The sequence below is a fragment of the Martes martes genome, assembly GCF_963455335.1.
Source record: "Martes martes genome assembly, chromosome: 5".
Taxonomy (NCBI): domain Eukaryota; kingdom Metazoa; phylum Chordata; class Mammalia; order Carnivora; family Mustelidae; genus Martes; species Martes martes.
This window is the reverse complement of record NC_137892.1, coordinates 108697814-108724909: the sequence shown is the minus strand read 5'-3', so window position 1 is coordinate 108724909 and position 27096 is coordinate 108697814. Positions and strand designations below refer to the sequence as shown.

At 44.5% G+C, this 27096-nt stretch overlaps 1 protein-coding gene across 1 annotated transcript in view; it reads left to right on the top strand.

Moving 5' to 3' along the window:
* TENM2 (teneurin transmembrane protein 2) overlaps positions 1 to 27096 on the top strand; it is a 1113787-nt gene that overhangs the window by 928188 nt on the left and 158503 nt on the right. The window contains exons 10-11 of the mRNA XM_080804500.1: positions 6781 to 6976; positions 12744 to 12845. Of these exons, the coding sequence (XP_080660626.1) occupies positions 6781 to 6976; positions 12744 to 12845 (298 nt within the window). The remainder of the gene's footprint in view (positions 1 to 6780; positions 6977 to 12743; positions 12846 to 27096) is intronic.

The following is a 27096-nucleotide window of genomic DNA, read 5'->3' as shown; positions in this document are numbered from 1 at the left end:
TCACAGCCATTACTCTCTCCTGAGAAATGGGGATGCAAATCAGGTTTCCGGGAGGATGGAAAGAGATAACATATGTCAGCACTTGCCCTCATGCCTGGCACATAACAAGTGCCCAGAAAAATAATAGATGCTCCGTATTTTTGATGATGACTTTTCCCGCTGCTGTGCAGGAGGAGGTGGAATGGAAGAATCAGGGATCCCATCCTTGCAGGCGTGTTCTCCCCCATTCCTTGTTTTTCAGAACTGTGCTTGGGTCCTCTCTGTCTTCCGTCTGCTCAGTCCTTATGGTGGGGTCTTGCAAAACGCCTTGTTATGATCTGCAGATCCAGGTGCCGTCTCCTGTCTGGAACCTAGGGGCCCATTCTCCTAGCTGGTGGACAAGCAGTCCCAGCAGTGCACGCAGCTGGGCCTAGCGGCATCTAGTTCAGTGACTCGAACGCTCTAAGTCGGACCCGAGCTGGTATCCCGAACAACGCAGACAGGCCGCCTGAAGGGAAGCCAGCCCCCGCTGGAGCACGGCCCTGCTGCTCTCATCCTTGCACACCCCCCTTAGCCATCAGCCTCTTTGAAGGAGAGAAAAGAAAGTGTGCTGAGCTTTAATGAGGAATCGGCCGGGCTCTCTTTGCCACAAGCCTGGCTGGAGGCAGAAGATGAACAGGCCCCCATGAGTGCCCCGCTGATGCTAGTCGTCCCTGGATGTGACCCGAGACCCTGTGGTAATGTGGCTTCAAGCAGCCCTCGCTCACATGTGCTGCTCCCCTGCCGAGCACGCCTTGCCGTTAGAGGTAGAATCCACATCTGAGCTGGGACCAGGGATGCCGCCAGCACGGGGCACGGGAGCAGCAGGCCGTCCATGGGAAATGTCACCATTTATTGTTTTTCCCGTCCACATCGACCCTCAGCAAGCAGAAGTTCCAAATGGCGATCAAGTTATTTCCCCCCTTCTCAGGGTCGTGGACCCGGTAATAACATCTTTCTGAAGGGCAATGAGTCTGTCTTTAACCTTGCCCTCCTTGGCAGGTGTGTATCAGTGTGGCTTCCAGAAGCATCTGTTGGCGGTATACTCCATGCCCGTGAATGCTCTCCCTTCTGGGGGAGTGACAGGCCCAGCTCAATGGTCCAGGCTCCTTTGCTCTTTCCTGCAGCTCCTCCTGCAAACCCACTAAGTTATCTTAATTACCATTCCTCCTTGGTCTCTGCCAAGAAGTGGGGTAGATTTATAATTGGATCGGTCAAATATTTGCTGTGGTTTATTTTTTTTGCCTCTCAAGTGCTCGTAAAAGTTGCATTTTCCTGCCGCACTCAGTATGACTGATGACTCAAAGACACAGTCCTCACGTTGCGTGCCAACACAGGTTATTTTTCAAATGCCAGGGAAAAAGAGAGAACTGGGGGTGGGGGGTGTTTATTTTGGGTTCTTGCGCTCTCACCTCCTTGGTGGCTTTACTGCCGAGTCAAGAGAGACGAGCTGCCTTGAGAGACAGACTTCCTCCCGCAGCCAGCCCGTGCACACATCCATTCCCTGCTGGGATCTGGTCATGAGCCCCCTCCTCTCTTCCAGGGCTTCGGCAGAAATCTTAGATAGAATGTGCTATGGAGCAACCTCTCAGTCGTCCAAGCCCAGCACATTCTCCTGAGCATCCCTGTATCCAGGATTGAGCGTGATGGGATCTGGGAACAGAGGAGACAGATGTCCCTGGTACTAAGCCTGAGTTATCCATCCCCAGTGCTGGGACATGAAAAAGAAACTCTGGCCAGGGCCTGTGCCATTGGAAAATGGCCTCCTTCTAGTGTCAGCCAGGCTGCCAAGCAAGCTGGCCAGACTGCAGTCTAGGAATCCGAGAGAGCAGAGGCTCTCCTGGACCAGATGGCCTCCCTGCAAACAGGCTTCTTCCTGAGCTCCCACACTCCCTGCCCTAGAAGGCCATGTCTGCAGTTGGCTGCACTGATCCACCTCGTGTTTCTAGCCTCCAACCTTTCCCAAGGTTACAGCGGCCCTCAGTGATGCTCCATGACACTGCTCATCACCTGTTCATCTGCGAGTCGGGGAACATATATCCCAGACCGGAGCACTTTCTGGAGTGAAAGGAGGAACAAGAGGTGTCAAGTAGGACACCCCTGGGCAAACAGGGGTAAACAGACACCCCACACATAATAGACTGGGGCTTGACTCCATGGCAAGTATGCTGGAAACTTCCATGCTCTTGGCAAGTGAACTAGGAAGAAAGAGAAGCATGACATCCAGAGATCTCTTGAGGGCTATGCTGAACAAGGTAGTCTCAACATTTCAGTGGCTCCATTTAAGAAATGTTCACTGCTTGCTCGTGTCATAATTTCAGCCTTTTTCCAAGGGCTCATGCTAGAATCCAGGCCATTCTTGTCTTGTGGCTCTCCCATTGTGGGCTTGACGGCTGTTTCAGCACCTTCCAGAGGCAGAGAGGGATGGAGAGAAAGCAGTAGGAGGTTGTACCGGATATTCTACGGCAGGGTCTAGAAGAAGGAGCTCATCCCACTATTTACGTTCCATTGACTGAACACTACCACGTGCTCCCTCCTGGCAGCAAGGAGCCTGGAAGAGAGTGAGACCCTGATATGGACAAGGATCAGCCATCACTCCCACAGAGGACACTAAGAAACAGTATCAAAGTGGGAAGGGAAGACAAAAGAAGGAACAAGGGAAGAAAGCAGGCATTGTACAGCACCCCACTGAGAATTGGAAAGGTGATGTCATTACGGCCTTATAAAGTCACCTCTCAAATCTTAATATATGGGAATGTGCAAACACCACAACGTCCCATCATAGGCGTATTCTGCACCGGCTGCTGCCTGATTCAGCCTCCCAGACAGTAACGCTACCCCTTCCTCTTCCATGAAAGAAAGCACATTAGGGAGTGCAAGTGATTATTATTAGAGACTAAAGGTGGACCATATTCCATTTTTTTTTTCTTTTTCGTGGAATTTATTTATGAATTTAGTATTTTATTCATTTGATATTTAATATTTACTGACCAGACTCTGCTTGAGATAAATGAGGGATGGCAGTGAATTATGATAACGGTAGCTCACACCTTGAGGGCTTGTTCACTGCACACAAAGTGCAATTCTAAGCACTTCACATGAATTGATTCACTCAATCCTTACGATTGTTTTGACAGAAATGTGATTATTGTCCCCATTTTAAGGATGAGGAGACTGAGGCACAGAGAACTGAAATAGCTTTTGCAAGTGTGGCAAGAAGTAAGTGGCAGTGCTGGGATTCCAGCTCTGAAGTCTTTTTTTTCCCCCCCAAGTTTTTAATTTATTTGACAGTGAGTGAGAACGAGAGCACATGAGTGGACAAGCAGGGGGAGGGCCAGAGGGAGAGGGAAAAGCAGGCTCCCTGCTCAGCGGGGAGTCTGATAGGAGGCTCATTCCAGGAACCTAGGATCATGACCTAAGCTGAAGGCAGATGCTTAACCAACTGAGCCACCCAGGGGCCCCAGATCTGAAGTGCTTAACCATTCTGCCATGCGGGCAAAACCCCTGCCCTCCTGAAGGTTACATTCTTCTCAGTAGACTGACAATACACATAAAAACAGATCATATCAGTGTAGAGAATGACGAGTGTTTTGAGAAAAGCAAAGCACAGGGGCGCCTGGGTGGCTCAGTGGGTTAAAGCCTCTGCCTTCGGCTCGGGTCATGATCCCAGAGTCTTGGGATCGAGCCCCGCATCAGGCTCTCTGCTCAGTGGGGAGCCTGCTTCCTCCTCTCTCTCTCTCTCTGCCTGCCTCTCTACCTACTTGTGATCTCTGCCTACTTTGTCAAATTAAAAAGAAAAGAAAAGAAAAGCACGTTAAAGGGTAGAAGATTGAGGCACTTGGACACTATTGTTTCACACCGGCATGTCCCCATACCCTGTTTGACAGCTCCTGGCTTGCAGAGTCTTTCTTTAATGAAAACTGCCCTCCAATGCTGCTTTGGAGTGACTTGGACGAGCCAGCCAAAATAGATGTCTTCTCTCTCCTCTGACAATACCTTTGCCCAGAGCCATTTGATTGGTTGGACAGTGAGCGCTGCTGCTGGTTCTAAGTCATTTCTGTTCTTGGCCAGCCGGCCAGTTCAGCGAGAGATGACTGATGTCCAAATTAATAATGAGCAATGACCCCACACAAGTAATCACCATCCCCCAGCTTTTCTCATGGGGGTGATTTTCTGGACCCCAAATGAAGTATATTCTTCTCACCTAAGCACCAAGGAAGTTAACGCTCATTCCTCTGGCTGACAGCAATTTGTAGACGTGGGTCTGGGTAGTTGGGCATTTACGAGGTTGCTAAGAAACAAATGCTTTGGTTACAAAGGTCTCCAAAAGCAGCACTGGTTTGATGTATCACTGTGTATCATTTCTTTTATCCCATAAAGACACCCGTGACCAGTGGGATATGGGGTAGAGGAAAGCTAAAAAACAAATACTCGTTTTCTAAGAGATGAGGAAATTTCCACTTCCTAAGCAGCTGTCTGCCACCCCCAGATGGAAAAACTGGAACCATGTTCTTCTCTTCTCTGATCGTTCCGATTTGCAAATAAGTAATTCATAGTCTGGAGGTACTTAGTAACATGGTTAGTACCTTCCAGGCACTGCCCGAAGCATTATGTCATGTCATCCTTAGAACATCTCCAAAAATCGAGTATTATTGCCTAGTATGCAAACCAGGAAGAGGCTAAAAGTTGATTGACCCAACTTCAAACAATAGCAAGTAGCAGTCAGAATTCAAACCCACCTTTGTCTGATGGTAAAGCCTTTGCACTTCGGATTACAGATTCTTTGTTTTCAATGATCACGTTTCAGATGGGAAAAACTGGCAATTCTGATCATGGGGAAGTCGCATTAATAGATTCCTGGAGTTTAATTCTATGAAGTTCACCAAAGAGGTTATAGTCAACGTCTGTAACCTATAAAATCCTTTTTATGGAGGGGAAGTGGTGAGAGAGCTTAATCCCACAGTGGTGGTTTTTATCTGCTACAGACCTGTGCTTTGAATGTTCTCTGGAAGTCACAGTGCAACTGACTTTTCCATGTAGTGATTTTGAAAGAGTTCACAAGATTAGCCCATTTCTACAGGGATTTTATTGATTTTCTTGTCGACAAGTAAGAGACATTAGTGTCCTCTGCCTTTTCCCTCATCCCCTCTGTCCAGCCCACGGTCAAGGGGTGGGCTTTCTTAAAAATATTCCTCCAAAGTTGTCTCCTCTCCTCACTGACTGTCCTGATCAAGACCCCTGTCATGTCATACTTGAGCTTCTATAATCACTCCCCAACTGGTCTTCCTGGTTCTTTTCATTTCCCCTCTGCTGTATCCTGTCTGCAAATGAATTCCTCAAAACAGTCCTTTCGTTGCATCAGTCACTGCTCAGAGATCGTCAGTGGCTCCCACTGACCCACCAGCAGATTTTGCCAATCTCTTGGGTCACACTGGGTCCCTCCATTCTCCTCATCTTGGTAGCCTTCATTGGCTACTCTGTCTCTCATTGATCCCTTCTAGTTAGGAGCCCACTTTCCACTGAAACAGAATTTCACATTTAATTGCTGGTTTATCTGAGAGAGCTAGGTCTAAGTTTTTGCTTGGCCACTTAGTTGCTGTGTGACTTTTGACAAGTTGTTTGGCTTCTCTGCACCTCAGTTTTCTCATCTGCAAAATGAGATACAAAGAGTACTTATCTTTAGGGTTTTTGCAAGAGTAGAATGAAATGATGGCAGTGATGATGATTGCTAGCTAACACATATTTTGTGTTTGCTCTGTGCCAGGCACTGTTCCAAGTATTATCTTATTTCTCACAACAACCTGTAACATAGGTACTATTATTTTCTGTTTTGCAAATGGGGAAACTGAGGCACAGATAGGTAGAGCTAATAAGTGAGACATTCTCTCCCAGTTAGTCTAGCTGCACAGATCTCATTCTTTTTTTTTAATTAAAGTATAGTTGACATACAGTGTTATATTAGTTTCATATGTACAACATAGTAGACACAACCCTCATTCTTTTTTTAAAGATTTTTATTTATTTATTTGACAGAAAGGGAGAGAGAGAGGGAGAGGGAGAGAGAGGAAGACAGCAAGCTCAAACAGGGGGAATGGCAGACAGAGGCGAAACAGGCTCCCCACTCAGCAAGGAGCCCAACGTGGGGCTCGATTCCAGGACCTGGGATCATGACCTGAGTCGAAGCCAGCCGCTTAACCAACTGAGCGACCCAGGCTCCCCCACAACCCTCATTCTTAACTAATCTGCTATGCCTCCTTCCCCCAGTAGATGATCAGTAAATGATAGCTGGTAACACAGGTCTGTAATTCCTTATCTGAAACTCTTGCCAAGCCAGATGATTTTTGGAATCCAGAATTTTGGGACTTCCAGGAAAGTTATACTTGGCATATACTAGGTATTATATAACACCCCAGTGGAGATTGGAACAATAACCTCCCTCCCTCCCTCCCTCTCTTTCTCTGTCTCTCTCACACACACGAGAGAAAACATAAAAGTTTTGGCTTTAAAGCATTTTGGATTTCAAACAGCAGAAAAGGGATTGTGCCTATAGTAATAAAACTATTAGCAATAATTATAAGCATAATAAATGGTGACTTATTGTTACAACTTTTCTGACTCTTCTTTTTTACTGGATGAGCTCACAGTAAAATGTGCTCAAAAGTATTTTTTAGCTAACTAATGGGGTGGGAGGGGAAGCTGCTAGCCATGGGACCAGGTCTGTCACCTCTTTCACACATGGGGTTCTCTCTCTTCTTATTCTAGTATGACTTCATGGAGCGTTTGGATGGGAAGGAGAAGTGGAGTGTGGTTGAGTCACCCAGGGAACGCCGGAGCATACAGACCCTGGTGCAGAATGAAGCCGTGTTTGTACAGTACCTGGACGTGGGCCTGTGGCACCTGGCCTTCTACAATGATGGCAAAGACAAAGAGATGGTTTCCTTCAACACTGTCGTCTTAGGTAGGTATGAGGTCTCAGTGATAATGCCACCAAGGGAAGAATGGAAACGTTCTAGGTTTTTCCACAGAAAATCATCTTCCAATGTAGTTTCTACTGTGTAGGAAACCAGACCAGAATCCTTTATTTAAGCCTCATGGTATTTTCCACCTAAAACTAGCCCAGATTAAAATAGGGAGACTACTTACAGGATCCAGTTGTGGTAAAGAGCTTGGGTCAGACAGGCTGGCTCAAGTCCTGACCACACAAACTATGCAAATCAGTGGATTTTTGTAAGCTTCAGGTTCCTCACAGTAAAAAAGAACTAACTAGTACCCACCGCATAGAGCTAATTGTAGGAATTAAATAACATACGGTATATAAAACTCTAAATATGCAGTAGAGCCAATAAATACAGACCATTCACATCAGCTCAGAATTTCTCTGAAAATCCAGGAAAGCTTAAAATCAAAAGTTAAAAAAAAAAAAAGACACACATAAAAATAAATCAAGAAAAGGATATAGACATAAGGAAAAAATCATCTTTGTTCCCAAGTAGGTAAATCTCAAAATGTTTTAATTAAACACTTGTCATTTTTGGCATGTTTTAGCCCTGTTTTTTATTAGCTATTAAAAGAGAAGCAATGCTTTTATTCAAAATTTCCTCTTATATGTGCATACAAACTCCTGAAAGGGCCATTAGTTTGAGAGGATTTTATGAAGTTTTCTAAAGCAAACCTTAAGAATTTTAACAATCACATAAGCCGCAGATACTTTCATTCAATTTATGTTGTCATTAGGTTTTTATCCTGATGAGGATAACAGATCCTGGGTAGAATGTCCATGAGTTGGGGCGGCGTGTTAGACACACTTCACAGAAAAATCCACTGAGACTCAGAAAACTCGGTCCCTCTGAGTCCCAGGATGTGGACATGGTAGGAATGGATGGGCTTCTGGGCCTCTGGGCATATCGTCCCCACAGGGTTGGGTTGTGGATCTCAAGGTTCACCGAAGGAGTGGTGTAACGAGGAGAGACCTGCTGAGAGAGGATCAAATCCCAGCTCTTCTGTCCCACATCCTAACTGGGAAAGTCACTTACCTCCTGGAACCTCAGCTTCCTCTGTGAAAAGGACCACATCCCTGACAGGAAGGATGACGTGACTTTACATCTGGAACACATCTGCCATGGCGCGGGTCGCCACCGAATGAGAGCAGATGGATGTTTAGGAGCATATCGTGTACAGCTATTTTCCTATTGACCAGATCCTCAGAACTTCTTTACTGGTCTCACGGATTTCTCTGAGGGGTTCCTCGATTCTTGAAAGAGCTAGGGAAGCCAAGTTAAAATTCAGGGCGCACTTTTTTATCAGCAGCCACAACTTTCAAATGGTCTAAAATCAGGATCTGGTAGTGACCGTAGTGTTAAAGTTAACCCTCATTCCCTCTGCCAAGGAAAACTTGATCCTATCAGAACTGGCCAAATATACAAAGGCAGGGGCTTGGCACACTATAGCCCATGGGCTAAGTCTGGCCCTCTGCCTGTTCTTATAAATAAAGTTTTTCTGGAGCCCAGCCATGTTCATCTGCTGACATATCGTCTATGGCAGCTAAAACAACAGAGCTGAGTAGCTGCAATGGAGACAGCTTGGCTAGCAAATCCTAAATATTTACCTTCTGTCCCTTTACAGTGAAAGTTTCCCAACCCCTGCTCCCAACTAATGTCATAAACTTTGTATCATGGAAGCCACTGGAAAACATCTTCCATGGTTATAGAAAATTTCCAGAAGCAGATCATGGATCCACGAGGGAAAGAAAGCAAAAAGGATTAAAAATCAACTCACAAAAGGAAAAAAAAATTAGTTTGAGATGTTGAGATTAAAAGCAGTCTTTAGTTTAAGAACATGATGAGAAATGACATCCTTTTTGTCACCTTGTATTTAACTGAAAAGTCTTAGCACATCCTTAAGAGCCCACGCCATAAACAGCAGCTGGCTTAGTTGGAGTCTACAAGGACCCAGTGAGATGGATAATGACACCAACGACAACCACCACCCACCACACATTTATGCTGCACGGACCGGGGGCCAGCCTCTGGCTTGTGCCCTCTGTGGGGACGAGGCTGGCAAACCCACAGAGTAGTTACATGAGGGAGGTACTCCCAGGACTCTGTTTTCTACTTGAGAAGTCAAGACTGAGAGAAGTTAAACAACTTGTCCAAGGTCACACGTGGTAATCGGGGGAGTGGAGTCAGCATCCAAACTCTCCAGAGAATTGTGCTTAACCACTGGATTGCTCTGGATTCCCGCCAAATAAATGCCTTTTCCCCTGCTCAACAAGTTTTCTGGGGGCCAGATTATCTAATAACGGCTTCAGCCCTCCATCTCCTCCATCCACATAGACACAGACGTTGCAGTAGTGAGATGCCCTTCCCCCAGGCCATTACGCTCATTCAGAGATGGGAATAGTGGTTCTCCCCAGAGGATTTCTCTCGTCTGGACTGTAACTCAAAGAGAAAGTCAAAGGTAATCGGCCTAATAATTGGGCAGACATCTTGATAGAGCAATGATAGTAATTGGCCTGAAATGCAGGGAAAAGAACAGTGTTTTATTTGGTTCAGAGGTTCTCCCACACATATCTATTATCAGAACGTTCTCCATCAAGAGCAGCCAGGAGCGCCAAAAGCCCCTGTGATGTGAAACAGAAGGAAAAATGTTAGACGGGTGTCAACCAGCGATCACGCTAAATATACCTTTGACTCGGGGAAGTCTTTTGATGTGTTTTGGAGAGAAGCAGGCTGCTTTCAGAAATGAGTTTCATCTCAGGGGACAACAGAGCGGCATATTTGAAGCACGGTGCGGGTGTCGTGGAGGCCGCCCTCCGCCTGCGTAAAAACCCCATTTCCTGGGCTGCCTCTCAGCACCTGCCATTGTTTCCTCAAGAAAACCTAAACCAGGGTGACAGAAAGGAAAACTGATAACATGGCCACCGGAAGGGCGGGTCCCTTGCTCAGTTCAGCCAGCCCGTGGGATTGTTCTTTCTCTCAAAAACTGTAGAAATGCTGGGAGAATGCAATGAAAAATCATCTTTGTCACATTTTTTGCTTATTTGGGATTCTCCTACCCTACCTGCATACACACACACATACACACACACACACACACACACACACACACAGTGACAGCTGTTTACCAAGGGCCTGCTGTGTGCCAAGCGTTGAGAATACCTCAGTGAATGATTCAGATCAGGTCTCTTCCTCATGGAGCCTGATAGAAGAAGACAGATACATGAAAAGGCAACCATAAGAATTACAAGAGCATGGAGAAGGGGTACAAAACCCTTCCTGACTGAGGGAAAGTGGGGAAGGAAGGTGCCCAGAAAGTACATATTTCCTAAACTGACATCGAAGGATAAATACCTCAGCTAAAGGGCAAGAGAGGCTTTCCATCCCCACAAAGAGCCCATGCAAAGAGCTCGCTCCCTCTCTGTGAGACTCTGGTGGGTAAAGAGCTCCCTCAGCCTCTGCTGCTTTGTCTCTGAAGATGTTAGGTTTGGGAACAGGGAGGTCTGAGCTCACAGATGTCCGTTTCCACCAAACCATCCCCAGACCTAGATGCTGGTCTAGGAAGAAGCAAGCTCTAATTCGCTGTAGGGGGGACTTCTTAAAATGCAAGTTAGACAGTGCCGTTTCTATGTTTAAAACTATTTGTTTCCATTGGTCACAGAATCAATATATATATCAGCCTGTATTGTCTATGACAGTGAAAATTCTATGAGGCCAGAGAACTCGCCTATCTGCTTGTATTCACCAATGCCTGCTACAGTGCCTTGCAAATAATAGGTTTCTAGTTAATAAAGTGAGCCATACATCAGGAACTGTGACAGTTCTGAGAGCTCACCCTAATTGTAAGCTAATATGTCAGCCTGCCACAATTTCATAGATATTATCAGAAGACATGAGACTCCTGGGTCAAAGACAAGGGCCTTTATTACTCAGAGAAAGGCAATATCTAGATTCTGGTAAATGTGCCAGTCCCTCAAGCCCCAGTCCCCACAGGGCAACATCAACAGGGTCAGCTAGTACCGACACATGCAATGGATTGCATTACAGAGGGGAAATCCTGAGTTTATTACACCTGAGTTTCTCAGAGTCGACGGTGAGCCTGCCTGTTCTTTGCACTAGAGTAAGATAATATCTTTATTACACTGGAGAGTAAGCAAACCTGTCCTCTGCTCTGGAGATGGACACCGTTTCTGTCCTCCAATGTGGTTCACTATGCAGACAACCTTGAAAAGATAGTCCACAACTAAGGCAGTCGGTGTCTTAGCTCACAAGACATTGAGAAACATGAATGGGGAATTGGAAACATGGAGAATGGTCTCCTAAAACCATGTGAAATTGCTGATTTTTGGCCTGCCCAAGCAACTGTTTCATGATTCAACCTAAAGCGTCTTGAATGAATGAATGCACGATGAATAGGTGGAAATCAGTAGCCACTTGGATGTTTCTCAGTCCACCTGTAGAGCCAACCTCAAGGACTTTCAGCCCGAAGTGTTAATTGATAAACACTAAATAAATTGGCCTGCTAGAGTCCTACCTGATTTTGAAGAAGCAGATACACTCACTGGATTCTCCTCAGAATACAAGAATCCAACTACTGCTTGGTTCTGGAAGAAGAGAGCCGAGAAAGGAAACACTGTGGAAAGAAAGCAATATATGCAAGGTTTGGTTTTTCAGTACAGAGTGGGAATAAATGGGAAATCCAGTTTAAGGGGAGGAAATTCACCGCTCTCAGGTTGCTCCATTAGAAGCCATCTGACTTGATAGTCTTTCAGCCAACATCACTGAGTCAATGACCCCAACTCCCCAGGGCTGTGTAAAGGTCACACAGCCTGGGCAGAGTGGCTTGGATTTTTCTTTTCATCATCTTAGTAATTTGGAGCCTGAAATTCTGAATGTGTTTGTTTTAATTTAAGGCAAAAAATGAGAATAATAATTTTAAAAGAATATGCCTGTGTCTGTATAGACCCAAATCAACATGAAAAAGGTCCCTAAATGATCCCTTTGAAGTGATGACTTGAGAGTACACAGAGAAAGGTAAATCATGAAATAAGATGGCTATGCAGGTTAGAACAAATGGGAACTAATTGATTTTCATGAAAAATAAGATGTAGAAAAGGTCAGCCCAAAAGGACTTTTGCACAGCCTAAAACCTACTACTTAATGTACCCCAAATCATGCCTCCATTGGTCAGTCTTACACATTTGGATTTTTCTTTCCTGAAAGCAAGAATTTTTTCTACTCCACAAACCTGAGATCAGAAACATCCACTGTCATTTGGAGACTCATCCCCTGCACCTGAGGCTAAAGGCTCAGTATCACACATGTCAGACCAAATCTCAGACTGAGAATTTGATATTGGAGGGGCTTGGTGGGAAGGGACCAGCACTCACGATGCTTTAAACTTGTCAACATTCAGACATGGGAACTTTAAGATTTTTAAACCCAAACAAGTTGTTTCTTTTGGAAGAGCAGAAGTTGCAGCAGTACTTACCCTGCATCCCTGCCCAGATGCTGGTCAAATAGAGAGCGGTGGTTACTTCCACGCATTCTCCAAGTTGTCCTGGTCCCCTTAATTTCCCATTCCCTTTGCTCCCTCATGTTCCTGCCAGTGCCCTGTGGGTATTGGGGGTTTACTCCCACCGGTCTTCAAAAATGGTGGGCGGTTGACGATGACATTGCTTCATCAGCAAGCAGAAGAAAAGGTAGTTGCTAAGTTTCTCTCTTTTTCAGATTCAGTGCAGGACTGTCCACGTAACTGCCACGGGAATGGCGAATGTGTGTCTGGGCTGTGTCACTGCTTCCCAGGATTTCTAGGAGCAGACTGTGCTAAAGGTACTTGCCACTATTTCCCTGCTACGGTTGGAAAACAATGCATAGGCTTCTCTGAGGGGGAGGGCGAGGGGGCACCAAAGAAGCTTCCCTGCGAGATTCTACTGCGACAGCCTGGAAGCTCATGCATGCTAGAAGGCCCAACCCTTGAGCAACAAGCAGGCTTTAATATATGACAATTGGCCAATATACCTATAAGAGCAGGGAGGTTATCCTGGCACCGAGGTGTGCTGAGAAGAAAGATTTGCTAAAAATGAGATGGTTGGATTCCTGTAAAAGCAAAAGTGAGTTACCATCACTCCTTTCTTATAATCATTAAATTCTATGTAATGGAAGATTAAGCATCTCAGGGTTAGTAAATTTCATTCATTCTGGCCAGCTACACTCTTAATCTAGGAAGCGCTATTTATCTTGAAGGAATCGGTTTTAAATTGTGTTATTAATTTATCTACACTCCTTTGCACAGAATTGCTGGGGCCCTGGGATTCTTGGGGGAAAGGTAATATAAGAGAAAATGACTCTTGCAAGAACAGGGACTTAGGGGCTGCATACCTAGCTTGCAGGAGACCTTGAGCATAACCTTCAGGGGGCTCTATTAGAGGCAAACGTAGTAGAGAGCAGAGCTTAGAAGCTCCAGGGGAAACCAACTATATTGATTCCTCACCCACCAGTAGGTCACACCCCAGTCTGAGAAGCAGTGAGGGAGAGGTTCAGGGCCCTTGCTGGAGGGCCAGGCACTCCTGTGTTGAATCCCACCTCTGCCACTTGAGGGTCTGTGTGATCTGGAGCCAAGGATCTAACATGTCTGAGTCTCTATTTCCTCCTCTGGAAAAGTGGGGGGTTCCTTTACACATCCTTTGTGAGCATGGGATGAGGGGAAAACACCCAAAGCTCTTAGCAGAATATGTTGTGTTCCCTCAAAGGGTTCATATTTACCATCTTTATTTATGTATATCACATTCTATTTATTTACATATTTATATAATAGTTTTATGTGCTCACCTTTAAAAGACCATCCTGCCTTGATGCTCTGAGAGAGAGGCAGTTGTTGATAAAGCAACTCTGTACATGCTGAACCGTGCCACTCCTCTTTCCCACGCTCACCACAGTTGCTGGAGAAAACTGCATTTCAGTTATTCTCGGTGTTTCAAAGATGGGCGATCCCCAGCTTTCTGAGTGCTGACTGGTGAGCGAATGGGACTTCCTGGGCATGAAGTTCTGGATTCGGTTGCACGTGCATGAGACTAATTCCTAAACGATACCATGTATGGACCTATCTTCTATCACAAAATAATGCAAATGCTTTGGTAAACTCGCCAGGAAAAAGAGAAACTAGAAGGAAAAGAGAGCTAGAAGCCACCAGACTGTCGCCTCTGCACACTCTAATGGCATGCGGACACCTCCCCAGGTAGACCTTGGAGCTGGAGCTCCTACCCTTGAGTGCTTTGCCCAGTCAGCCTCTGAGGCACCAGGATGGGAGGGAAGGTGGCTGACACGGTGCGTCACCGTGCTGAGCGCCCTTGCTGGAGCACGCTGCAAAGGAGGGAAAACCTCAGGATCGTTCGAATGGCCTTTCTTGCGCTATCTAATCTTCCTAGGAGCAAAGGCATTAATGAGAGGAAGGACGGAATGGTCCTTTCGCATGTGGCTGCAAATGGGCTGAACCCTCTGCTGCGTGGCCTGTGAGCTGTAAATGTGTATTAACACTGACACACGTCAATGTATTATTAATCCTAAAAACCATGTGGGCTCTGACAGCCCATCCAGTTATTGGCCTTTCAGCCCTAAGTACCTCAGCCATTTAAGAACTCCTCGCTCTAAATCCATTTGCAGATGGGCGTCCATTCTGCATTATGGATCTGTAATGGCGTGTGCATTTAGCTGCTTAAAAGGACTCTCGGTGTGTGTTTTGCATTCACCACCTGTACTGTGGCTGGGTGCACACTCCGAGGGTGCATTAGCCATGGTATATAATTGATCCTTGCGAAACAAATATTGAGCGGCTGTTAAGAGTAGTTACTCCTGCATACTCAGGAGCTGTTCCTGAAATCAGCCTTTGAACTTGTTGCATATTTTAATTTCGCTCTTGATGCCTACAGTGGACAGAATTGAAGTTTTAAAGAATAAAATTGTTTTCTCCTTGTCTCCCTCTTTATTTTTGGCAAAGTTGCCTTTAGAGTATTAGAAGTAAATTGCGTCTTTACCCTAGCCATCTTTCGTCCTTAGTATTTTTGAAATGGACACAGTTTAAGCTCCTTCATTAACAACAATATTGGGAAATATTCCAAGCCTTTATTTCCTGAACTTTTTTCACGTGCCGCCTTTATGATTTTGCCCAATTCATGAGCAACTTGTATTATTATGTACTTAACATATTTCTTTAAGTCAACTCAGTATGTTTACATAGATAAATTCCTTCCAAAAGGAACAATGTGAAAATCCAAAATTTAAAAAGAAAAAACTTATCAATTGCAAAAAGTAGATGTTAGTGCCACCTTTGACCTGTCAAGAGAGGAAAATTTTCAGTCATGAACATTCAAGCCGAGTCAGCTTCTCACACACTTTTTCACATCAAGAATCCCAAAAGTGGACCTGAGCCCACGTGCAACAGCCTGGCTTCTAGACAGATTCAAGCCTTGAACACCTCATTTTCTAAATACTGGCTCCTCAGAGTAGCAAAAATCGCTAACTACCCCTGTGTGATGAAGTGAGAAACCAGAAAAAATAGGCACGCAGATTTAACGGTACAAGCTTCGAGTGAGTAAATGTAATGATTAGCACCTGAGTTACTCATGAGTTAAGCCTCCACTTTAGACTGTTTTTAAATAACAACTAATAGTTATTTAATATTCAGCATCTACCAGACATTGCATGAAGTACTTAAAACATACCATCTTATCCTTTCTCATATCAACGATATGAAATAAATCCTATTTTAACTACCCCCCATGTTTTAAGGTTTTTTTTTTTAAATACTGAAATCCTTTCAGACTTGCACACGGGTTGCAAAAATAGTACACACAGCTCCCGTACAGAAGTCACCTAATGTCAGCATTTTAAATGATCATACTTCAGTCACTGAAATGAGGATATTAACACTGTTATTTGCTATTATTGACTAATTTACAGACTTTTTTTTTTTTTCCTGAAGTTGCTCCTTTTTTTTTCTGGTCCAGATCCCACATTGTATTTAGTTGTCATGTCTCCTTTGTCCACTCCAGTCTGTGAAGGGTCCTCAGCCTTCTCCTTGTGTTTCATGACCTCATTCATTTAGAAGAGTACTGATCAGGTGTTTTTCAGTATGTCCCTCGATGTGGGTTGGTCTGATGTTTTCTTGAGATTAGGTGAAAGTTGTACATTTTTAGCAAGATGCCGTGCCGTTGTCAGTGAGTCATATCAAAGACGCACTTCTGATTTTTAGTCAGAAAAAAAATTAGAATGTGGTTGTGTGTGTGTGTGTGTGTGTGTGTGTGTGTGTGAGTGTGGGTGTGTACGTGTACGTTCCCACCAGAGCTGTGAGGCTCCACCCCGCCGGTCCTGCACAGTTTGTCTGTGGCTGTGACAGGCTGCCACTCACCCACAGCTTCTGAGCCCAAGAAGCTCCGAAGTGTTAGCAGGAAGTAAGTGCAGCAGACAGAGTGAGGGGGTCATGCTCGCCAGCGCAGAGGAGAGACAGCTGGCCCTGAGTCTCCTGCCATGCAGAGTGGCACATGCCATCTCCCAGCTGTGGCCCGTGAACACTTCTCTTCTTTCTTGATAAAAGCCTTAGGAAGGCCCAAGTCCCAAGTCCTCCCTCAACACAAGCTGGCGTTCACCTTTGTTCCCTCCCTGACAGCGGTGCCCAGGATGCCTCCGGTCCTGCCAGTTTCCGCTACTGCAGGCAGCAGGCAAACTCAGACCCTCCCGCCAGGGGAGAAATTTGCCACGTTTGCAGGCGAGATTCCCATCACATCCGAGCAACCGGGTCTGTGTCCAAGTGACAGAAATACGGATTTACTCCCTTGACCTCACACGGTACCTCCCGTGCCCTCAGACGTGCCGTGCAGACGGCAGCTCCTTGTCTTCTTATAAACCTGCCAGTCCGCATCAGGCATCTGAAGACAGCCTTGCAGTGAATGGAGGAATCAGTCAGCATGAATTTGCAGAGCATTCATTCCCCGGCCCCCACCGACCTGGGGTCCTCGGGGGCTCAGAAGTCAAAACAGAGCTGACCCGCACATCAAAAGAATGTGTAAGGGTTCTAACACATTGTTCCAAGTCAGCTGAGGGGACAGAACTTACTCGTGCCTCCAACAGATGCTTATTATGGGCCTGCTCTGAGTCAGGGGCTGCACTAAGTGCTGGGAATACGATGAGGAGCAAGCGTGCCTGCCAGGGCCCTGCCTTCTGAGAGTTTCTGGTCTGCTGCATGCACGTGATCGGCAAGTGGGAAGTGTACGTGTTAAGTCTTAAATGCTGTAATGCGGACTTTGAATGGTGTAGACGTTATTTTTTTTAAGATTTTATTTATTTATTTGAGAGTGGGGCAGAGAGGTAGAGTGAGAGGGAGAAGCAGACTCCCCGCTGAGCAGGGAGCCTGATGTGGGGCTTGATCCCAGGAGCCTGGGATCATGACCTGAGCCGAAGGCAGACGCTTAACTGACTGAGCCACTCAGGCATCCCAAATGACATAAGCATTATTAAGAAGATAAGTTTATGAAGAAATGAAGTATGAATCTATAAAAATAGCCAGTTAATATCAGGGAATGTGGAGAAAATTCTATGGAGAAGGAATTCAATAAAGGAACTACACTGAATGTGTCTTTCAGTGTAGAATTTCATGAATTGTGCAGTGTCATAAGCAATGTGTCCAGATTCAGAGCTCACGCGCAAATGGCATTTCTTTTCCAGTACTTTGTCCCGTTCTCCATCAGGTGCCTCTCTCAGTCCAGCTGTAATTAAGCTCATTATTCAAATTATTGTTTAGTCTCCCGTTTTTATTATTACTGTCCCCCTTGCCTGACTTTCTCATGGCTTGAGTGCTGTTTGTTGGGGGCTGGATGCTTTTTAATTATGCTTCCTTTTTTCTTATTTGATTTTATTTGGAGGTCTTTCATTGACTCGAGATGCTCCTTGGGTTGCTTGTAAAGCCATCTTGCATTTCAGAAAACATCTGAGGCTTCCAATTCTTCTGTTTTGACGCTGGCTCCTCAGACGGCTTATTTGGTTCCGAGTTTGAGGCCCCAAACCTGCAGCAGAAACTTAAAACACCAGAGCCTTACTCGTTAGGTAATGTGTATTTAACAGGGACGAGAAGTGACAGCCGCCACTGCTCAGCAGCTGTCAGGGGAGGCCCAGAAATGCCAGAGCCACGGGAACGTAAAGCCTTCTCTCTGGGGGTGGGTCTCAGCTCCTACGCAATTTCTGTGGGGGCTCGAGAAAAGAGAACAGGGATCTTGCCATTTTTCTCCTGTTAACTGGCAAATGTCCCCACCACCCAGGCCCTCCTGGGCTTCCAGCCCTCGAGTCAAACTCCTCCTCATCTGTCACGGCTGACACTTACTGAGTTTCGACTCCGCACCAACCGCTGTTCTCGGCCACCACATAGCCCTCTCATTTAACCATCGATACCCCTATTCTATGTACGGCTGCTATCCCCTTCTACCGATGAGGAAAATGAAGCTCAGAGAGGTTAGGTAACTTGCTAAAGATCGCTCAGCCAGCAAGGGGTATTGCTGGGATTCAAACCAGGCATTCTGGCTCAGGCTCTTCATACTAGACCATGAGATCGGCCTTAGGAGAGGTGCGGTGTAAGGAAGAGGGGCTTTCTAAGCAGTTTGTGTGGTGGTTGCACACTAGGATTTGGGTTTGAACCCAAGGAAACTCTATAGGAGAGGAAACTAGAGTTTACTGAGCGGGAGGGGGCTGAGCCAGCGTTCAAAACGAAGTCCGTCTGACTTCTGAGCCTGCCGCTCTGCACCACTCTCCCCTCCCAGAGAGATTCGTCATCTCCCTCATCACATCATTTGCCAAGTCCTGTCTCATCAATCTCCACCATGTTCTGTTCCCTTTCTCCTCTCTACCTTCACAGTCGCTGTACTATGCATGCGACCACCAGCCTCTCTCTGATGGCTTTCCCCCTACTCACGACCTCCAGCATTCTGCAGAGCTCCGGGTGCATGTACAGCTACTATCTCTGCAAACACCTTCAAGAGCCAGGTGCCTCCCACAGAGGTTACCAGACTTTGGTTTGCAGATGCTTAAGTTTATATTTACACGGGGAAGTTGTTACAAATGCATATTCCCAGGCTTGTCCCCACCCCCAACCCTCCCCGCCCCAACCAGCCAATTCTAAATCCATAGGACTGGGCTGGGGCTCAGACATGTGCATTTTTAACAAGCCTCCCAGGGGGGCTCTGATGCAGGTTGCCAGGGACCATATTCTGAGAATAAAGAACGTTCTTAGAGTGACATTCAAGATCTTTCATGATTTAAGCAGTTTTTGCACTATCGTCTCCTACTAAAGCCCATACACCATAGTTTCCAGCTACTTGTCATCCATAAAGCATCATGGCCCTGCTTCTTCCCCTTTGTTCATGCTGCTTCTTTAGTTGGAAACTTCTCATCAATCCCAACCTTTCCTATCAAACTGCTGCTCGCAGGTAGGTTCCCAACTCCCTGAAACACCCGTAGGCAGGACCCTGCAGTCACATAGGGCTTGGCAACATCTTGGCAGTGCCCCTTCCTTCATGCTGGGCCAGGTTCTAGCTGGACGATTCCATCAGTTTCTCCTGCTGGATCACAAGTTTCCAGCCGTCGTCTTTAGGACACCTCCTCGCACCCAGTTTGGTACCCAGGAAGCGGTGTGGTCTCTAAACGTTCGGAGATTTGCAGTTAGGGGATAAGACTTGTAAAGAGGAAAACATGGCCAGAAAATGTGCGAGAATCAAATGAGTGCTGGCGAACAGGGTTCTCATTTATCCGATTAATCTTGCGGTGATGAATCAGCCAACTTTGAGGCACAAATTTAAACAAAGGGAAGGGGGGAGGGAGGGAAAGAAAAGAGGAGGAATGAAAAAAAGAAAGAAAAAAAATGTTGACATCGATCCCGCATTTTAGGTGCATTATCTCAGAAGAGCGCAGTGATTAAGAACAAAAGCGAGAATTTGAATGTACTAGAATTGAAACCGTGCTCCTCCAGTTAGCTGGACCCATTTTAAAAAAATTACTTAACCTCCAGGAGCCTTGGTTTTCTTACAGTAATACTACCTGTGAGGACTAAAGACTACATTCATGTCAAGTGTGTGGAACCGTGCTTGGCATGGACCGAATATTCCATAGACTTTGGGTAGTATCTGTCTTCATGAGTCTTCATGAAATCACTGTTATTATCCTTATTTTACAGGGGAAGCAGAAACTTAAGGGAAGTAAGCTATTTGCCCATGGTCACATAGGAGGGCCCGATTTCGAGGCTGTGTCTGGCTGACTCTGAGGCTTCTAGGCCTAACGTCCACACAGGAGAGAAGCTTGGCAGGAAATCCCCTGAATCGAGGGTAGCTACAATTCCCAAAGCCGACATGGGCAGCTCAGGCTGACTGTCCTAGCTGGGCACGGACTCGTAACCTGCTTTCCCCATTAGACTCTTCCCTTAGTGGACTTCCGCACTCAGGAAAGGAATGGCAAACCCCCTAGCCCCTCCCTGCTGGTGGAGGGGTCCTCTCCACCGCCCCAGAAACACCTCTCGCAGAACGTTCTTAGCACAGAAGTCACCTGCCACTTTTTCAGCTGGGGTCGGCTTTCAGTGAAAGACACTCGGGCCACACTGGTCCTCTCCCAGAACGAGCACAGATGCACCCTGTGCATGGTTCCTTCAGACCCTCTGTCTTGCACACCTGTCTCCCTCTGCTCCCCCAGCCCCCTTGACAATCCACAATAATGCAGAAGGGCCAGGGGCCATGGTGGCTGCCACAGCACATTGCGGTTTGATGGCTGAATCCCACCTCTCCTTCCACCCACCCCTGACCTGAGAAAATGTGCAGGAATTCCTTGGCAGTGAGGGCCCAGGATAAGGGGCTTAAAGCAGATGCACTTGGAAAACACTTTGCAGAAGAGACTGAGGCACCATGCCAATGGTTCTGTATGATTATCTCATTTCATCTCCACAACACACATCGTTATTGTCCCCATTTCACAGCTTAGGAAACTGAGGCTCAGAGAGGGTAGGGCACTCATACTCCTCAGGTTCACCTGTTAGTACACAGCTTCCTGGGCTCCCTCCAGAATTTCTGAGTCAGTCAGTAGGTCTGGGGTCCTAGCCTCAGCCTGGGGAGCTTGCTAAATATCCAAATCCTCAGGCCCGATGAGTCAGAATCATCTTCTGATTCCAGCCCTTTTGAATCAGAATCTGCATTCTTAGAGGATACCCAGAAGACTCTTGTGCCATTCAGGTCTGAGTCTAGATAACGTTGCCCTTGAACTGCTGAGACTCCCCAAAGAGAGTTGTGACCAGAAGCAGCAACATCACTTTGACCCCCGCCCCGGCTCGCAAAGGAACCCCACCTCCAGCACATGAAAGTCACAGTGTCCATTATTTAGCGGCCTCCTGTGAGCCCATGCCTGCCGCCGCCGAAACTGGCTGTCGGCATTTCCCGTGCTTGCTGGGTTACCAAACAAATCGCTTCTCAGGGCTTAAATCAGTCAGCCCTCCTCCAGTTAAATTGCTTTGGAGACTAGAAAGGTGTTTTGTGGTCTTTTTCCCCTGTTTTAAGCGACTGGGTAAGTTGCAAAGCAGTCTTAGGAAGCAGAGTGCCTAACCCTGGGGGAACTTGCTGTCGATGTGACGCACAGAGTATAAGTAGTTGGCTTTTAGGAAAAACTTCTGTATAAGTAAATAAACCAGTGTTGAGAGAGGAAGTTGGCTGGGATGGGTGATGTGCAAAAGGGCGCTTTACCTTTATAATGGGATGCGTCAGAATAATTTTCTCCTAATAAAACCTGATGATAAAATCCATCTATAGATTTCTAATTATTTGCCAGGCACTGTACATAGCACTTTATAGATATTATTTCGTTTCACCTGCTTAAAAACACAATGAGGTAGGTAGTCCAGAATTCTTGTCCCACTTTAAAGATAAGAAAATCAAGGCTGAAAACAGCATCTATTGTCACACAGCAAGTAAAAATGAAGGGAAATTCAGGCTAACTCCGAGGCCTACACTCTACGTGGAACTGCTCTACTGGCTAGGGAGACAGTAGTAAATAAATAGACCCTTTAGGTCTTCCAGAAGCTTCCGTGCTTGTAGATAACAAGACACCAGTAATCTGTGAACACCTCTCATTGCTTGAACCACAGTAAGTGAAAAGCTGCCTCATTTCTGGACTTGAGCTGCAGAAAGGTTTACTGTGTATTGTGAAGAATTTAAATATTAATTATGTAATTAATGTTCAGTCACACACGCACACACGCACAAAAACTTAGACGTCTCTTAAGAACAGCTTAAGCACTTACCGATTGAGAACTTTTATAACTCTCAAAATGGAGGCCTCCCCATATCTCTACAGGTATTTTAAATGAATTGAATTAATCATAGGCTTAAAAGTCTCTTGCGATCTTCGTTAACTTCCCTGGGTTTAATTAAAACATCTGTGCACTTTTAATTTATCGATTCATCCAACTCATATGTCATGTTTTTAACACACCCCAGCATGCTCTGCATCATTTTTAACCCGATTTCCACTTAACTAAAGCAATTAAATTCACCCCGGATTAATTAAAGCATCCATACTTTCGTGCTTAAGTCAGCGTGTGCGTCTTTCCCCACATGGCTCCTGAATGTCAGAGATCTGACACACCTGATGAGTTTTTTGTCCTTCTGGAAATTCTTCCCTAAATCGCTTTCCTGCTTATTAATGTGCCATTTGACAGAACAGGAATGAGGAAGTTGGTGCACCTGAACTTTGGCCCTCTGAGCCAGAGAGTCTGCCCCTGTCTGTCAGAAGTGCCCTCTGCTTTCTCCTTCTCTTCATGGGGGTCCTGCCAGGTCTTGCCCTCACCGAGACCAACTAGCATCGGAATGTTCTAGGCAGGAAGTGGGGGGTGCTGGTCGGGTTAGAGGTGACCATGATGATTGGAATGGCTTGTGATCTTTGCATGCATACTTTTATAATTGTTCCTTACTTCTGTTTTCCACTGTCCTCACTCTTCCTACACGAACAGCCCTTTATCGCCCTGCCCATTTACCAGGGAGGGAAAACTGAGGCATGGAGGTCAGCAGGCTTCTCGGTTGGGCACAATGAGCCATGGAGCTCTCCAGACAGTGACAAATTATCCCCAGCCCCAGGAGGAATAGTTTGCATTCCTGCCCCCCCACCAGCTGTGTTTGACAGAGCCCATTTCCCCTCAGCCACTGCAGTATTGGTGGTTATCAGTCTTTTGACTGTTTTTCCCCCCAATCTAATAAGCCAAGGATTATTTCTTCTCGTTATTTTATCTATACTTAATTAATTGCGAGTGAAGCTATGTGTCTTCTCATACTTCTATTGGCAGTTTATATTTCTATTTGTATGTTCTTTGCCTGGGTTTTCATTCATCCGTCACTTCTTAACCAATTTGTAAGAGCTCTTTGTGTATTTCAGATATCAAACTTTATTCTCTAAAATGTGTTAAAATATGTCTTCCTGGGGTTGTTCATCCCTTAATTTTGTTTAGGGCATTCTTTGTAGTATAGAAGATGTAAATCTTATGTAATCAAACCCGATCTTCTTATCCTTCTCAACCTGGAGAGTTTGTCTTCCTTATATATCCTCCTCCCAAGAAAATAAAATTAGTCTTCAGTATTTTTTCTAATGCTTTTGTCGCTTTTTCTTCTATTTAGATCTTTAATCTGTGCGGAATTTTTTTCAGTTTTACTGAGAAATAATTAACATACATCACTGTATTATGTTTAAGGCATACAGCACGATGGTTTGATTTATACAGATTGTGAAATGATTACCACAGTGTCACCTACCATACCTTCTCATATAGATGTCTTTCTCATAAAAAGAAAAGAAAGATAAAAGAAAACAGGAAAAAAAATTTCTCTCCTTGTGATGAGAACTCTTAGGATTTTACTCTCTTCACTACTGTCCTATATATCGGACAGCAGTGGTGGCTACAGTCCTTATCCTGTACATTATTGTCCCAGTACTTTATCTTACAACTGAAAGTTTGTCCCTTTTACCACCTTCCCCCAATTCTCCTCCCCCCCCCACATGTAGTAACCACAAGTCTGATCTTTTTTTTCCATGAGTTTGGTTTGTTGTGCTATTTTCAGATTCCACATGTAGGTGAGATCACTTTTGTCTTTCTTCATCTGACATTTCATTTAGCATAGTGCCTTCAAGTTGCATCCATATTGTTGCAAATAGTAGGATGTCCTCATTTTTTTATGGCTGGTTAATATTCCATTGTGTATATATACTGTAACTTCTTTATTCGTTAACCCATCAGTGAACATTCAGACTGTCCCTGTGTCTTAGTGGTTATAAACAATGCTCCTGTGAGTAGGTGGGTGCAGATACCTTTTTGAGTTAGTTGGTGGTTTTGTTCGCTTTGGGCATATTCCCAGAAGTGGAACTCCTGGTTCATGGTGGTTCTATTTTTTGAGGATCCCTATACTCTTCTCCTTAGTAGCTGTACCAGTTTATAATCCCACCAACAGTGACCACATGTTCACTTTCTCCACATCCTTGCCAGCATGTGTTATCTCTTGTGTTTTAATGATGGCCATTCTAACAGGTGTGAGGTGATACCTCATTGTGGTTTTAATTTTCACTTCCCTTAAGGGCTAGTGATGTTGAACATCTTTTCATGTACCCATTGGCCTTTCACATATCTTTTTTGAAGGAATGCTTATTCAGGTCCTTTGCCCATTTTTAAATAGGGTTATTTGCTTTGTTTTTGTTTGTTTTTGCTGTTGAGTTGTGTAACTTTCTTACATGTTTTGGTTATTAACCCCTTACCAGATACATAGGGTTTGCAATTATTTTTTTTTTTTCCCCTATTCTGAGGGTTTGTCTTTCACTGTGTTGATGGTTTCTTTTGCTATGGAGAAGCTTTTTAGCTTGATGAAGTCCCACTTGTTTCTTTTTATTTTGTTGCTCCTACTTAAGGTGTCATCTCCTAAAAAATCATTAGCAAGATCCATGTTAAGGAGCTTTGTTCTTATGTTTTCTCCTAGGGGTTTCGTAATTTCAGGTCTTATATTTAAGTCTTTAATCTATTTTGAGTTAGTTTTTGTGAGTGATGTAAGAGAGGGGTCCAGTTTCATTCTTTTACACGTGAATATCCAATTTTCCCAGCTCTGTTCATTGCAGAAGCCATCTTTTCTCCAGTAAATGCCCTTGGCTCCCTTGCTAAATATTAGTTGACCATATATGCTTGGGTTTATTTTAGGACTCTCAATTCTTTCTCTTAGTCTATGTGTCTGCTTTTATGCCAGGACCATACTGTTTTGATGACTATAACTTTATAGTATAGCTTGAACTCAAGAAGTGTGGTATCTCCTGCTTTGTTCTTTCTTGGAATTTCTTTTTCCATTTGTGGCCTTTTGTGAACCAAAATGCCATTGGAATTTTTTAAATTTAATTTTATTTTTCAGTGTTCCAAGATTTGTCATTTATACACCACAAATTTTGATAAAACTGCATTGAATCTATAGATGACTTGTGTAATACTGACATTTTAACAATATTAATTTTTCCAATCCATAAGTACAGGATATCTTTCTATTTATTTGTGTCTTCTTTGATTTCTTTCATCAGTGTCTTGTAGCTTTCAGAATAGAGCTCTTTCTCCTCCTTAAATTTATTCCTAAGTATTTTCTTGTTTTTGATACTATTGTAAATGGCATTAGTTTCTTTCTTTTTCAAAAAAATTGTTATTAGTGTATAGGAATACTACTGATTTTTTTTTTAAAGATTTTATTTATTTACTTGACAGAGAGAAATCCCAAGTAGGCAGAGAGGCAGGCAGAGTGAGAGGGGGAAGCAGGCTCCCCACTGAGCAGAGAGCCCGATGTGGGGCTCGATCCCAGGACCCTGGGATCATGACCTGAGCTGAAGGCAGAGGCTTAACCCACTGAGCCACCCAGGCGCCCACTACTGATTTTTATATGTTAATTTTGTATCTTGCAACTTTATGGAATTCTTCAATTAGATCTAAGTTTCTGGTTGAATCATTTAAGATTTTCTCTGTATATAATCATGTCACCTGAAAATAGAGACCATTTTACTTCTTCCTTTCCAATTCCAGTGCCTTTTATTTCTTTTTCTTGCCTGATTGTTCCTGCTGGTACTTCTAATAATTTGTTGAATAGGATTAATGAGCGTGGACACCTTTGTTTTATTCCTGATCTTAGAGGAAAAACTTTCAACCGTTCACCATTGACTATGATGTTAGCTGTAGGCTCATCATATGTGGCCTTTATTATGTTGAGATATGTTCCTTCTTTGCCTAATTTGTTAAGAGTTTTTAATCATGAGTGGGTGATGAATTTTGTCAAATGCTCTTTTTCTGTGTCTATTGAGATGGTACTGTTTTGTTTCTTTTTATTAACATAATGTGTCACATTCATTGGTTGATGTATGTGAACCATCCTTGCATCCCAGGGATAAATCCCACTTGATCATGGTGAATGATCCTTTTAATGTACTGCTAAATTCAGTTTGCTAGTATTTTGGTGAGAGTTTTGCATCTATATTTATTAGGGATACTGGCCTGTAGTGTTCTTTTCTAGTAGGGTTATTTTCTGGTTCAGGTATTAGACAATGTTAGCCTCATAAAATGGATTCTTAGCCCCCTTGCATGGGTGGGAAGATCAGGGGCCACTCCAGGCTTCTCTCAGTTTCTCAAACAGGAAATCTCCAGTTGGGATTTTTTGGAAGAGTTTGAGAAAGATTGGTGTTAATTCTAATTTAAATGTTTGGTAAAATTCACCAATGAAGCCATCTGATTCTGAGTTTTTCTTCACTGGGAGATTTTTTTATTGCTAATTCAGTCTCCTTACTGATAATTTGTTTATTCAGATTTTCAAAGAACTTTTCCACCTCTTCTAGGTTGCACAGTTTGTTGGTAAATAGTTGTTCATAGTAGCCTTCTCTGATCCTTTGTATTTCTCTATTATCAGTTGTAATTTTTCCTTTTTCATTTTTAAATTTGTTGATTTGGATCCTTTTTCTTTTCTTCTTCTTGGCTAGCCTAGCTAAGGGTTTCTCAATTTTATCTATCTTTTCA